Source organism: Taudactylus pleione, unplaced genomic scaffold (genome assembly GCF_031769625.1).
Source record: "Taudactylus pleione unplaced genomic scaffold, aTauple2 ptg000408l, whole genome shotgun sequence".
NCBI lineage: Eukaryota > Metazoa > Chordata > Amphibia > Anura > Myobatrachidae > Taudactylus > Taudactylus pleione.
In genome coordinates this window covers 462,300-478,346 of record NW_028284810.1, presented here as the reverse complement: position 1 = coordinate 478,346, position 16,047 = coordinate 462,300, and the positions used below count along the sequence as shown (strand labels likewise).

General features: G+C 42.8%; 1 protein-coding gene across 2 annotated transcripts in view; it reads left to right on the top strand.

Annotated features, from left to right (window-relative positions):
• VEGFC (vascular endothelial growth factor C) overlaps positions 1 to 16,047 on the top strand; it is a 203,223-nt gene that overhangs the window by 172,761 nt on the left and 14,415 nt on the right. For both annotated transcript variants that reach the window (XM_088446962.1, XM_088446963.1), the window contains exon 4: positions 4,030 to 4,184. In XM_088446962.1, coding sequence (XP_088303088.1) covers positions 4,030 to 4,184 — 155 coding nt within the window. The remainder of the gene's footprint in view (positions 1 to 4,029; positions 4,185 to 16,047) is intronic.

The following is a 16,047-nucleotide window of genomic DNA, read 5'->3' as shown; positions in this document are numbered from 1 at the left end:
ATCGAACACAGCTGCTTGCAGAAATTTCAGAAATGTCTTTGTGCCAACAATTAAAGAAACCTGTGAATCCAGACTCCTGAGTAGCTTGAATTACAGATTCATTTCACTATGCTCTGGAAATGTAGTGTTCTGTGTAAGCACATTTTAGCTTTGTTAAATAACTTTATGCAAATTAGTTGTAGGGTCAAGAAAAACATTGAAAGAAGTAAATATAGTGCATTAACAAAATGTATTTTGTAGTTGAATTCGGTTCAGTATGCTAAGGAAAAAAATGTTCACAATCTATTTTCGTTACCTGCATGCACTGTTTGTATGTTCCCATTATGTTCATGCCAGTTTCAGGGATCTCTGATTTCCTCCAACAATGTAAAGGGGCAGACACTTACATGGGATGAGGAAAGGAGCTATACACAGACTAGGCGCATTGCTGCACCTACTGTACTTTCATGGGCAAGATTTAATTTTGAGTAGCAAAAGTTTTGGAAAAATATACAGGGGTGGAAAGAGCATTGTATGGGTTCTCCTTGTTGTGTCAACTGTGGAACGGAGTGGGTGCACTCACAGTTGGCTGGTGTTGGGGATCGGCAATGTTGGGCTCACTTGCCAGTGGCTGCATGCTCAGAAGAAGATCTTGCTCAGCTCTATGAAGAGCAGAACGGGGTGTCTAAAGTTCTAGAGCAGGGGTGGGCAATAAACAACACTCCAGCTGTTAAACTACAAATACCAGCATGCATTGCTATAGTTTTAGCATGGCAAAATAGCAAAACTGTTGCAGGGCATGCTGGGATGTGTAGTTCTACAACATCTCAGGGGCTGCTTATTGCCCACTCCTATTCTTGAGTGATATTGGCAGGTTCTGTGGACAAATTCAAATTCCGTGGACTTGCAGTGCATTGCTCCACCCCAGCACTAAGCTGGCGGTCTTCGGGACTTGTCCTATTCTTTTTTTACATTTTTTTTACACATTTATGTATGTTGCGTAAAAATTTATTTATACTGTAGGTGTGATTAAATGTAAACATGTTCTAATATTCTCCTGCTCTAATGATTCATTTAAACTATGAACTGTGCTAAGCCAAGAGGCATTTTTGTAAAAGCTGAAAAGAAAAGCTTCCAAAGTGGAATGAGGTTGGACTTTAATGTCAGGTTACTTTTTCAGAATGCACCTCTCCAGATTTTTTTTTTTAAGTCTCCTTACACTTCTGTTAGGTTGGGGGAAGCTCCTGAGAAGGTAGAATAGACATGCACCTTGATGTGAGCTCAGTGGGACCTACAGACACCCTGTACAAAACAAATAAGTTTTTTGTTAGGTGCTTCCAGGTACTTTGTACATAAGGGCCACATAGTACTGATTAATTCAGTCCCATATAAATTCTAAAAGAAAATAAATATTCCTACACTCTCAATAGATAGAAGCATTATTGAACACCTGTTTATTACATAAAAGCAAAATATATGCAAGTAAATATTTGTAAAAGAGTCAAAGAAAAAAGTTTGTTTACATTGAACCATCAAAAATCAAAGGTTTCATTATCTCAGTCATGCCAAAATAATTCTGTATTTCGGAATATTTGGATATGGGAGACTCAACCTGTATTTATAACATAGCAGGTTTCCAGAAACTGCAATCTTGTATGATGCATGCATCAAGATGTAGAAACATAGAACTACCAAGGTCAGACTGTGTTCGTTTATGGTCATAATTACCATCCCCATAGTGGACTGCTTAGTAATTGTAATATACAGTAATAGGCAGCCAAAGCTGTATTATCCCCACTCACAAATTTTGAGAGTTTCAAAAATGATGTCCTGTAGCAGTGGCAAATGCAGGATTTCTAGAGGGGGGTTTCCAAATGCTTGATTTTAGAGCGAATGTGGCCAGTCCATTAAGAGTGCAGAATTAGTACTCAACCAGTTTTATTATGCGTCATACAAAGTGTATTGTGTGTCATAATCCCAGCATATACAGGACCAGAGATCTCAGTAAGCCATTAGATGCGCCAGTAGCCCATCCTGCCTGAGCTAAATGTATTTATTTTAGATGTGGGCACCATTCCAGACTATTGGAGCAAGTCCGGGAGCCTGGAGGAGCAGCAGAAGAACCTAGCATTGCCCTGGACATATATGTATATATTGGGCTCTATAGCAGTGCATCTCTAATAGTGCATGTTTTCCAGATCTCCTAGTTGGTGCACAGGTTATTTATTACTGTCTGATATATGTTAAAAGATCCACAAGTGGTGCTAATTATTTCATTTGTGATACTGAGAAGAACATGCAACACTAGCAAAATTCTATTATATTACTATGTCTACTATGGTCATTTGTGTGCTGGGGAGGGGGGTTTCCAGGCAGACGGAAACCCCCCCTGCGTTTGCCTATGTGTAGTGCAGAGAGTGTAGGAATTCCTCGTCTAAACCTGGTTTCCTGAGATGTATAGCTTTATCTAAATGGTTACTTGTCAAAGGAAGAGATATGTAACTAACTGATTGTCGTAATTCTTTATATTTGTATACAGAGCAGCAACACAAGGAAGAGGAAACCCTGATGGCAACTTTAGTTGTATTACAGTTAAAAAAAAAATGCATTCTGGTTTAGCTGTTATTTGAAGTAAATATGTACATTTTTTTCAAAATAAATGTGCACCAGTAACGGTTATATACAGAGCTGTAAGCATATGGAGATAATATTGCCTCGGCGTGGATAGTATATACACCTCTGTGGGGGTACAGTAGCTTATACACCTAGTTTAGTACTAGTCAGTACCATCAGCGGTGCATCTGCTCTACACTAGGTACAAAATATATTCCTCCTGAAGACCTATTTTCACTTACATGCTGGACAGCATGGACCATGTTTGCATGAACGCCCTCAGTGATGTTTGCCTACCCAAGAATGCCTATTCCCACCCGGGTTCCTCCTCTTCAGTTGCATGGGTTGATGTGCCCAAATTACTTACAACTCTACATAGCTGCATTTGCATATTCTCAGCATACCCAGCACTAACTCACATGTGATGCATATCAGCCCCTATGTAACTGCCAATATGTTGTTTACCTACCACTCACAGCATTTCACATGCATAAGTCGCCTGTTCTAGTGTTCTCTTGGAAGCTGTAGTCCAAACATAGCAGAACCATAGTTCCTATATGCAATCTGTAATAGATTACTAGTCTAGATTCTGAATATCTCCACCTTTATAAAACAAATTGGCTTTATTTCTAATAACACTGACTCAGATTTTTTATCCACTTTCCCCATCTGGTATCAAGAGTTTCAGAGTTAGTAAGTTCTCTGCTAATAACTGCTGCTTTGTCTTTTAATGGCATCTTCCAGCTGTTAGCAGAGACCATCTACATTAATTCAGGCAGTCTCCATATTGAAACGTCCACCCCATAATCTTTACCAAGTCAAAGGAGACATGGTAGGGTGATTTCCATCAATATGGCCCTCCTTCTATGGCATAATGACACGCATCATAGCATCAGGTAGTGGGGTTGGGACAGTGATCATGTGAATTGTGCCATTGAGAAGTGGCCAGGCTCCAGTTGGTTTCTCTGTCCTACTGGAAGAGTAGCCAAGTATGGACCAATGCAAGTGATGCAGCTCCTAAGATTTGAATGTCCTTGTTTTGAAAGCAATGTGTGAGTTATTCCCACTGCCCAAATACATACTGGAAGTTTAATTTGCTTTCACTAAATTGTTCTTGGTATTTGTGTGTGCGCTTATGGTAGGAAATTTGTTTATAATTAGATACAGATGTGAATAAATAAACATGTGATTATAAAGTGCAGTGTAATGGTTTAGTGCGATATACATGCAAGGATGGTAATACTAACAATGTGATGGGTATTAGACATCTTTTTTTAACTACAGTACAAGTCTGCATATTCTTTGCCTCTGACCATATGTTGAATTCAACAATAGCGAATTAGCCTCAAGTGCGTATCTCTGATTCGTATTGCTGGACAGGTTGCAGTACATAAATGAAGCAAAAAAAAAGTAAACTTTTTGTTCTTTTTTTCCTAGCTGTTTGAAATCACAGTCCCGCTGTCTCAAGGACCAGTAAAACCAGTAACAATTAGTTTTGCAAACCATACATCTTGCCGGTGCATGTCTAAGTTGGATGTTTACAGACAAGTCCACTCAATTATTAGGAGATCACTGCCAGCAACTCAAATACAGTAAGTACTAGCAACCATATCAGTCTCTTGTTCAGTCAGAATTTCTGTGAAGCTATCAGGGGATCATTTACAGGGTTGTGCATACAGTTCGCAAACTGTCACCTTTTATATAAAATCTGTGTTTAAAACTGAATATGAACATGAATTTAAACTAAAGAGAAATATGTCAATATATTGAAGAGATGGGTAACTATTTTCTTTGCTAAATATTCATTGTTTCTAACTGAGTCTTTCTTGTGATGGTTGCCAGCTTCACTCCTCATATCCTGCTCCTTGTATAATACAGGTTGAGTCTCCCATATCCAAAATGCTTGGGACCCGGGGTATTTTGGATAACGGAATATTCCTTATTTTGGAATAATTGTCTACCATAATGAGATATCTTGGGAATGGAACCCCAATATACACACAGAATGCATTTATACACCTTATACACACAGGCTGCAGGTCATTTTATACAATATATTCAATAATTTGTGCCTTAGACAAAGTTTGTGTACATTGAACCATCAAAAATCAAAGATTTCATTATCTCAGTCATGCTAAAAAATTCTGTATAACAGAATATTCCGTATTTCGTAATATTTGGATATGGGAGACTCAACCTGTATATTTATTACATTTTTATTTACAACATGTTTAACTAGTCCATTCAGTGGCGTAACTACTGCCCCCGCAGCGGCTTGGAGGCGCTGGGTAGCTTGGGGGTGACGGGGGCAGTAGTAGTAACTACGGAGGGTGCAGGGGGTGCGGTCGCATCCCCTGCACCCTCCATCTGCCGGGCACCCGCTGAGTGTGTTACCAGCGGGCGCCCGGCTCCTATTCAAACCCCCGGCGGCAACCGGAGAACGGAGCTCCCTCCGTCTTCCAGGTCCCGCAGGGCACTATGGGAGTGACGTAATGACGTCACTCCCATAGTGCTGAGGAGCGGATGCCGGGGTATGGACGGCAGCAGCACTGGAGCGGGGATAAAGGTAAGTGTTTGTGTTTTTTTCTTTTGTGTGTGTGTGTTTGTTTGTGTGCGCGCAGAGGGGGGGAGCAACTACAGGGGGCTAACTACAGGGGGCTAACTACTAGAAGGGGCACTACAGGGGGCCCTGCATAATGGGCACTACTACAGGGGGCATTGCATAATGGGCACTACTACAGGGGGCATTGCATAACGGGCACTACTACAGGGGGCATTGCATAATGGGCACTACTACAGGGGACATTGCATAATGGGCACTACTACAGGGGGCATTGCATAATGGGCACTACTACAGGGGACATTGCAAAAGGGGCACTACTACAGAGGGCATTGAATAAGGGGCACTACTACAGGGGGCATTGCATAAGGGGCACTAGTATAGGTGGCATTGCATTTTGGGGCAAAACTACAGGCGGCACTGTATAAGGGGCACTAATTTGATACACAGTTTACAGGTTATAAACTATGTTCCCAATAATCTGGTTCTACATGGACATAAAAACTGCAACCTATCTTGAGCTGAGGTGACGGACTGACAGGAGCAGAAAGGAGGGTTGGTGAAGTAGATCTGTCAGGGTGGGATGTAATGGGCATTACTGTTTGGCATAATGTGTATTTGGCATTACTGTGTGCACAATGTGCTATTAGGGGCATTACTGTGTGGCATAATGTGTAAGGAGCATTACTGTGTGGCATAATGTGTTGTATGTGGCATTACAGTGTGGCATAATGTGAAATAGGGGCATTACAGCATGGCATAAATTTGTTATAAGCGCTTTACTGTATGTCATTATGTGTTATATGTGGCATTATTGTGTGGGGTGTGTAAGGGGCATAATGTGTTGTAAGGGGCACTCCGGTGTGGCATAATGTGTTGTAAGGGGCATTCCGGTGTGGCACACTGTGTTATAAGTGGCATTACTTAGTGTGTCATAATGTGTAAGGCACGTTGCTGTATCATGTAACCACACACCTTAAACGTAGTCTTTGGGTGTGTTTGATCTTTTGGTGGGGGGGGGGGGTGCGCCCGTGACTTTTTTGGCATGGGGGAGCAAAATTTATAGTTGCGCCACTGAGTCCATTGTATAAAGCACTGACCTGCATATAGGCTTTGCACGCCACATAGAGAGGAGTGCCTAGGTGAGGAATGTCTTGGTCCACATATGTACCCCAGGAAATCAACACATCCAGACATTCACTGTGACCTGCAAATATAAATAATAATTAAGAATAATAAGTAATTAACTACAAACATACTTACTCAGTATATGCACTACTGTATTGTCATCTCCACCTTCATAACATTGTTTGAATATCCCCACCAAGGACTCCACTTAAACCCTCATTTACTCTCTCACCCTTTCCCGACATAACTATTGCAATCCCCTGCTAACTGGCTTTTTCTCACCTGACTTTCTTCTCCGTAATCTGCTCTAAGAGCAACATTGAGACTATTCTTCCTCTCTGTTCTCTCAACAAAGCTGTATCCTGGCACCCTATTTACTACAGAATTCATGTAAAAAAGACAAAAGTGCAATGTAGGGATAGGGAGGCCAGACAGGAGGAGGTCACACGACGGCTTTCCTTTCAGTCAACTTAAACAGAGATTATGGAATCTATTAAGGATAGTAACATACTGTATGTGAACTTTTTGTGGCCATGTGTTGAACTTGGCATTTATGCTCCTGTTTTGCCAGCTTATAGTAGACAGTGTAGAGCAGTGTTGGCTAACCTTGACACTCCAGCTGTTATGGAACTACATAACTCAGCATGCACTGCTACAGTTTTGCTATTAGGGCATGCTAAAACTGTGGTAGGGCATGTTGGGATATATAGTTCCACAACAGCTGGAGTGTCAAGGTTAGCCAACACTGGTGTAGAGGGAGATGATGAAACAGTAGTGCATATAAGCTTTATAAGTGTTCCTAACAGCTTTGATGGTTTGTAACTACATTCCGATGATAAGAACTCTACTCTTGCACTGATCTTTGTGCAGGCAAGTAAATCATTAAACTGACTTTACATTACATGATCACAAGGGGGATAAAATAAGAATTATAAGCTTAAACATTATGGAACAAAATATTTAGTTTAAAAATCGCCCTAGTTAATCTACTTACTGAGATCATTCAGGACACGTACCATTAAATGATAATTCCAAAATTGGATTGAATTACAGAAGTAAAATAGAAATTAATTATATTATTTACATGGCGATTGACGTTCCCTCCAATCACTTCTGCCAACAGTATACAGCTTTTGCGAAAAGCCCATCTTAGCAGGAGTATGGAGAGCTTTGCATGCCCCCGTGGAGTACTAGGTAAGCCATCAGGTTGGGTGGAACACAATACACTACGATAATTGTTTAACTTTTTGAATTACACTTAAACTCGATTTTAAAATTTTGGGTGGAACTACAATTATATTGTCTTCTACCCCTAAAATGTCTAATACATTGTGATATGGTACCTAGAATACAATAGTGTGGATATGGGTGTTTCATATTTGGGAATAGTGTATAATTTAATTTGACTGGTCAGGTGAGGAAAGTAGGTGGCAAATAAGTTTGAGTTTTGCTCAAAGCCAGCACAAATGCATAGTATAGATCTATGTCTAGTGTATACAGTCAGTACTAGTCCCAATTAAGCATGAGTCCATTTATGAGCTGACGCCCGAAATGTAAATTATACAGGCACACAAAACTCTCATCTGCCAATAGCCTTAAAAAGCACTTAAGCCATCATTTAATATTAATATATAGCAAATGCTTAATAAACTGAAATATATACACTAAATAACTGGAGTACTTATTCCAGCTAAGTATGTTCACCTTCAAGTCGGCTTGAATACAGGAGTTGCGTCCGTTTTTACAGATGAGTCTGAGTCAGAATCGGGCCCATAGTGTGTAAACAGAACTAAATGTATATACTCAATTGTATGTACAGTATAGTTGTATGCATCTATTAGTGGTCACCCATCTGCAACTTTATGCCAATGCTGCTACAAAGTCCTTCCCTTGTGTACAGCTGTGCATCTGTACGTGCTAGGACTGAGAGAGCGCACTGTCAGTGTCCGTACATGCTGAGATACAGATTGGTGTGTGTTTAGATGCACCATCAAAACTTGCTCCAGTGTTATAGTAAGTGTAGTTTCTCTGTCCGAGTATGGCCTCCTATGTCAGCAGTTGAGCTTCTGTGTATGCAGCACTTTCACTGATACTCCTGCAACACTTCCATAACATGCTCATAAAATGGACCATCTCCGTGTATGTGCTAAAGCCACCTCCCAGTAACTGCCCAGGAATACCCATCACTTTTCCAAGACATTTCTGAGCTGACATTTATGAAGGGCCTAGTATGTGCTGTTGTAAGGTGTGTGATGAGTGCTGTGGTGATGTGATCAGTGATGTGGGAGCGTAGCTCTCACTGCTGCTTCTTCCCCTCTATCTCTCTCTGATTACCCCCTCATAGGTCTCTTATTACATCTTCCTTAACTCACTTTGCCTGTTCCCTCCATATCTCACTGCCCTCCCTACAGCTCACACTGCCCTCATCACATCAGACAGGGCTGGGTTAAGGGGGTCGGGGGAAACAGGGGGCAGTTGTCCCGGGGCCCCCACACAGGGTCAATGTCACCCTGCTGAGAACAGGTGTCCAGCCGCGGCCATTTTCCAGTAATTTTACAGCGCCGGACCCACACGCCGACATGGAACTCCGGAGAGGTAAGTAATATTATGGGTGCAGGGTGTGCGGTGCGGGGCCCCCTGGACCCAGGGGCCCGTGTTCCTCGCACACCCTGCACCCATTATAAATATGCCCCTGTATATGTGTTAGTGTGTGTACACTGTTTGTGTGTGCACCCCCATAGAAAATCCTGCATTTGCCCATGGCTTCATGTGGCCAGGGGGGGAGGGGGGATAGGCTCTGTGTGGCTTGGAGGGTGCCCCCACAACTTGGTTGCCTTGGGACCCTCACAAGCCTTAATCTGGCCCTGCATACAGATGTAAAGTACTGACTCTTGTTCCATGAGTGGCCCCAAAACCCTGTAATGGGAGCAGCTTGGGAAGCAGTTACTCTCCTGCCCCCTTAGCCAGCCCACCCCTGGGCTATGTTGGCCAATTTTCATGGGCCTGGAGCTGCAGCTTCACCTGCTTATTGTAAATCCAGCCCTGCTGTACATTTGCACTATGAAGAATGAATAAAGCTTGGATGATAATGGTCATATCTTTCTGCTTTACCGTGTGGTTCAGTAATTATATGCAACATTTTGTGGACAAATGTGAAATAAGGACAAGAATTTCATGGAACAGTTTTGAACATTTCGCTTATCTCATAGATTCAGGTGGCGAAGCCTTTATATAAAACAGTAAAGCAAATTTCCCGTCAGGACACTGTTCTAAAGATCTGGAAGCAGCTGTAGCTTTCTCTAATGCTGTGTGGCGGATTTTCCATCTATGGTGCCATTGGTGGATTACTGTATATTGATGACTGGAAGCCATCGATATTATTGATGGTATACACCATGTTGGCTGGCGATGGGACTCTACAGTTGGCAAGCACGTCACGTTGGCTGGGGATGGGACTCTACAGTTGGCAAGCACGTCACAAAAGGGGCGAGGTTCACATGTCATGTCAAGGGGCAGAACTAAGCTCCGTGATCCTGCTTGGCACCATGGGCAAAGCCCTGTGACCCCCAGTACTCTGAGAGAAAAAAATATGCATCGCTGTTTGCTCTGCCCTCAATTGCTGAGGACTATCGGATAGCAGAACCATCAACCATCTGTGGCAAACCATTGATGGTGGTTAACCATCGATGGTCAATTTCCATACTGACTGTTGGGAAGTAATACTTAACAGAACTACAGTGGAATGTCAGGGTCACACTCAAAAAGGCATCTTGTCTTCATGGTTCATACTTGAAGTAATTTGTCAATATAACAAACTAATTAATTGCATGTATACTAATATAGATACCGCATATGTGTTAGTGTAGCACAACATGAAAGAGCAATTTGGACACCTGTAATTAGTACTTTGCCGGGATTAGAGAGTCGGGAAGCCGGTGGTCGGTATTTAGACAGTCTGCTTCCTGACTACATCCCGACTAGACACCCTGCTCCCTTCCACTTCAGGATAGTCCTGTGTCCCATTGATAAAAGAAAATATTTGTGTAACCGGATGGCGCTGGATATTCAAAATAGAACAATCAATATGGTACTTAGGGCCTGATTCAGACCCACTCGCGAGCGGCTGTACGCTCGCAAGTGGGTCGATGGTCTGCACTGAGCATGCGCACGACGGAGGGAGCTCCGTCGTGCGCATGCGCCAGACACGACGAGCGAAGGACTTTCCTTCGCTCGTTGTGTCCGATCAAAGGGGGCGTGCTGTCAATGTTGATTGACAGCACGCCCCCTTTGGTGGGCGTGCCGGGGGCGTGCCTCCCTGACGGGGGCGTTCCCACGGGAACGCCTCCCGTCAGAAGCCGGCCCACTGACATCACTAGTGATGTCAGTGGGAGTGATTTTGGCTCTGATAGAGCCAAAATCACTCCGGAGCTTGCGGTTGAAAACCTCAACCGCAGGCTCCGGCTCGCAATTTCGATGGTCGCGATGGTCACGACCATCGCGGCCATCAAAATGCACGCTCGTATAGCCTGTGGGTGGTGACCCACAGCTATACGAGCGTCCAGGAGGACGCTCCATGAAAAAGGAGCCCGGCCCTCATGCAGAGCGTGCGCTCTGCTCAGAGCGTACGGCTCTGAATGAGGGCCTTAGTCCTTTGTTGCGGATAGAAGATCCTGATGTATGTTCCCTTATGTGTAGACTTCTTGAGGTCTCCAAACGTTATCCAATAAATGCATGAAAAAGAATAAATACAAAGAAAATCGTCTTAGAAAAAAGGGGTAGTAGGTTTTCTTCAAAAATGTCTATATATAATAGATAAGGGGAAGTGATTATAATTATGTTAGTTGGTCAGGTATAGTGGGAACGTACCCCGACTCACGTTCAAATAAGTAAATGTTATCCCCAAAAGGTTCCAAAAATAGTAAAAGAGGTGATGACCTGATATTTTGATAGATAATGCCAGGTCCCCCGTTTTGTTGTCCAGCAAGTTCCTTATAACCAACGCGTTTCAACCTGTCACTGCAGGTCTTTTTCAAGATTTTTGGATTATGTGTTTACTGTTTTATGTCTGTGTATGTATTATACATTATTAAAAACATCATACTATACACACCACTACTCCTTTCTTTGAGGAATCATCATACGGAGATAAATTATAAGAGAAACTCCGCTGATAATTGAAAGAAACCTTTATATGCAGGAAGCAGGATATCTATTACGTGAGTAGGGTACGCACAACCCAATCCCCTCTTCTGAATACTGCATGCATACAGAAAATCAACTCTTAATGAATTGAAGGGACAAAGAAACCTTTTGGGGATAACATTTGTTTATTTGAACGTGAGTCGGGGTACGTTCCCACTATACCTGACCAACTAACAGAATTATATCACTTCCCCTTATCTATTATATATAGACATTTTTGAAGAAAACCTACTACCCCTTTTTTCTAAGACGATTTTCTTTATATTTATTCTTCATGCATTTATTGGATAACGTTTGGAGACCTCAAGAAGTCTACACATAAGGGAACATACATCAGGATCTTCTGTCCGCAACAAAGGACTAAGGCCCTCATTCAGAGGCGGTCGAAGGATGCAAGCGGTCGCTCAGAAACTGGGCGGCCGCTTGCATCCTGACCGGCCGTCTCTGTTTCGGTCGTTAGGCTGTGGGTTTACACCCACAGCTCTAACGACCGCTAGGGTGATGGTCGCAATGGTCGAAGACCATCGCGACCATAGGGACTTACGACGAGACCCTAGGGTAGGGTCTCACTTGTCGTAAGCCCCGGAGAGCTTCTGACTCTGTCAGAGCCGGAAGCTCTCCACTGACATCACTAGTGATGTCAGTGGGGCCTCCCCCAAACGGCAGGAGTTCCCATGGGAACGCCTCCGTTTGGCCTGCCACCCCACCGGCCCGCCTTCCAAATGGGGCGAGCTGTCAATCAACATCGACAGCTCGCCCGGCGCTGTCGGTCGTAGCGGGTCTCACGCATGCGCACGAAGGAGCTGGCTCCCTCGTGCGCATGCGCACTCGACAAACATCGAGGAGGCCGTGCGGTCGTAGACCGTACGGCCGCCTCCAAATGAAGCCCTAAGTACCATATTGATTGTTCTATTTTGAATATCCAGCGCCATCCGGTTACACAAATATTTTCTTTTATCATTTTGCATTCATTTGGGGATTAGTGAGTCTCCTTTTTGTGTTAGGTCAGAGGCTGCAGGTTTTGCGCACTACATCTCATAGTCTATCCTTCCGATATTCCTGTGTCCCATTGAGCTGTGTATCACTGCAGGTCTGCTGCTGTTATGTTTACAATGCTTCAATATAAGCTGAAGTGACAAGCTGCTGTGTTTGCATTGATTTACTAAGAAAAACATAGAAAAACTTGGACCAATGCCATATCGCATCTGGAAAAAGTCTGACTTTGCATGCAGAATTTTAAATACTTAGGTATACTATGCAGTGCATTCCATTTTAGAATTACATTTAGTTTATATAGTGCTAAATCCTGTGATAACAAGTAGAGCTATTTATTTAATCCATGTGCTAAGGAATTAGACGGTATTGTACCTCTTTGGAAACTTAGCCCATCAGCGCTCCTAAGGACTTATGCAAGACAATGGTGGCTGATAAGCAGTGGTGGTTCTAGGGGTGGTCAAGCAGGGCTATTGTCCAGGGCACTGCAACCAGGGGGCGCTGCGACCAGAGGGAGCAGCTGAACTCACCCCGCCGGCGCCATTTAATCTTGACGGCACATGCTCGCTCTTGCCCACCACCATTATAGTTATTAACTACTGATGGCATTCTGTAAGACTGGGACTCCCAGTGGGCAGAGTTCGGGAACGCATATGGCATTCTGGGAGCAACCGCTGGGCAGAGAGGACAGAGGACCCCCCCATCCGATCAGGGCTTGCCCCCCTTGAGCTCAGGGTGCCAAAAGAAACTACCGCCCTGAGCTCCGCAGGGTCTAGAAAGGGCCCTGCTGATAAGTAATACAGTATAGATTACTTACATTTCCTATTTTCAATATTTTGATATTCTATCTTGCTTGCATACTTTTATTTGTGCAATTCCTGCATTGGGCTGTGTCTGGTATATTTTTTTTCCACCTATTATATATTGCTGAAGAAGTGAGACCCTTCCTGACATACTCCCAGTACTCCACATTCCATTGTCCTGACTTGGTGGTTTTATTTATGTTCAATGCAGCACAGATGGTTTGAAGGAAGATTTTGATTTGCTGCATTCAGGCTCTGCAAGTTGCTGTCTGAAATTTGGCTGAAACTGTGGTTTTAAGGTTGTGTCATTGAAGCCCTAGATAAAGTGTTGAAATCTCAGTAGTGTAGTTCATACGTATGTGTTGTGGCATGCTGATGCTTGCTTTGATGGAGAAAAGTCCTGATAATCTAGTGGTATTAAAGTTCTTATGGATTGTTACAGAATATATAGCTATAGCTTGTAAAATAATTATTATTGAAATCCAAACATTACAGAAAGGCTTTGTACACTAACTTATTAGTCTTTACTTTAAGTACTCCTGTGTCACAAAATACATATTTAAAGTTGAATTACAATCTTAGGTTCTTCTGCAGCCAATCACAATCTCTTGTCAGAAACATCTGTGCTGTGATTAAGATAAATGATGTGCATTCAGAGCAGTGAGTTGTGGGCTATTTACTGGGCCGCAGTCTCTCTCACTCGGCTTTACGAGCACTCGATAAATGTGGCCCTTGAGATTTTTCAAGTTACTATATACATCAGAGAAAAAAATATTTTAAGTGTGATCTGATTTATGTTGAATTTTATTGTAAGAAATCCCCGAATACATGAAAACAAATATAAGCATTCAGGGAATTCCGAATACATATTAATAATTTATTATAAAGATAGTTCAAAATGCTGGTCAACATTACTGCTACCTTACTGGTAAATGAGGACACCTGATTGATGCACCTATGTTTGTGATAACAAGTGTTTTATATTTGTAGAATACAGTACTGTTTCATTACACATATCTATATTTTAAGTTCTGTTAGTACGTAACATTGAACTGGTTAAGTGTAGTGTAAAAATAAGCCACTCCCAAATATCAATTGTCATGCACATGTCACATTCTGGTCCATTACTGTAGGCTACATTCTTATAGGATGGAAACTCTTGCATGCAGGGCCCTCCTTCCTCTTGTTTCACCCTCCCTTATGCTTAATAACCAGGCCACTAAGTATACTGTGCATTTGTAACTCTGACTACGCATGGAAATGTAATATATATATATATATATATATATATATATATATAAAATTTTATGTCGTACTCCTGCCCCCTGCATTTCACCACAGCATATATCTATATCTCACCACTGGCCCCTGCTTCTCGATCCTACTTCTTACCACAGCTCCCTGCTTCTCACTCCTTCCCCTTGCTTCTCACCAGTGTCACCACAACCCCCATAGCTGCTGCCCTGCAGCTGGCTGGGGCCTGGCCACTGGGAGGTACTGGGAAGGACAGGAGGATCATGGATGAGAGATTTGTATTGCAGCTAGTATAAACTTCATTAGCAGCATGTCCCCGTGGCTCCCCTCCCGAGCTGCCTAACATGGCGATGTACCCTGTATTTCCTGGGCTTCCTGTTGAACTTCCTTGCCGTGGTGCCTCTGTCAGAGAACATCACTGACTTCCATGGGAGGTGCCTCCTGTTAACCGAGGGGCGTGTGGCTGAGCGGGAACATCACACTGGAGAGGGAGAACTTCTCGGTGGAGAAGTGGTGGCCAGAGTCCAGCCTTGGGATGAACATTGGAATCTGATGGTTACTAACCATCAATGTTTTTGTTCCGAAGACGGTATCAAACATCGGACTGCCATCATCAAATGGTAAAAACACTATCAAATGGAAATCTATTGATGGTGTTCTGATGGTTGGTGGTTTGTTTGTTATTCCTGATAGCTATGCCTCCCCTGGCTACTGTGTTTGCATCAGGGGATCTTCATGGGTTTGTTGAAGGTTGTCTCTCACTCTGTCTGCCTCAGATGTGACCCTGCTCAGTCCCTGACTCCATCCCCTCTCGAGGCTGCTGCTATGCAACAGGGCACTTTTCTAGCTTTGATTGGCTCTCACTATCTCAGAGAGACAAATCAGAGCACAGCCCACACCCATGCAGCTGCAGTCAGTCCCTCACACACACAGCACAACAGTGTTTCCTGTGACTGACTTCAGTAAAATAGTCACTGCTTGGTTCCCTTTTGTCACAGATGAATGGTTTATACACTTAAACCTTTTTCATCCAATATCCAATGCTGTATAGAATAGTGAAAACCCCATAAAATATCAGTCCAGTGGTTCAAGAGATTAGCCCGAATGAACAAACAGACCCCTAAACCGGGGACTTTATTTTATAGGGTGAACTTTGTGACGCGAATAATAAAAATAGGGAGTTAAGCAATGGCTCATAGTAGCACATTGTGAATTGCATTTTCCTACAGTTGATACTACTACTTGATAGGAGTGGATTATTAGTTATTTTCCTTGAGTGCTTCATATACCGTACTAAGCATAAAATCTAATCCTGCGCACGTGGTTTGTGTACATTTCTGGCTTGCATGTTGGTGGCATGTTCTAAAATCCAGTGATTATAGGGTTGCCATGTTGAAAAGGAAGAACTGTATTTCAATGAATAGGATAGGATTATAGTTAAATCATTAAAGGATTTTGTAGACAATTTATTTGACTGTAAACATTGGGTGATGTGCTTAAAGCTGGGTACACACT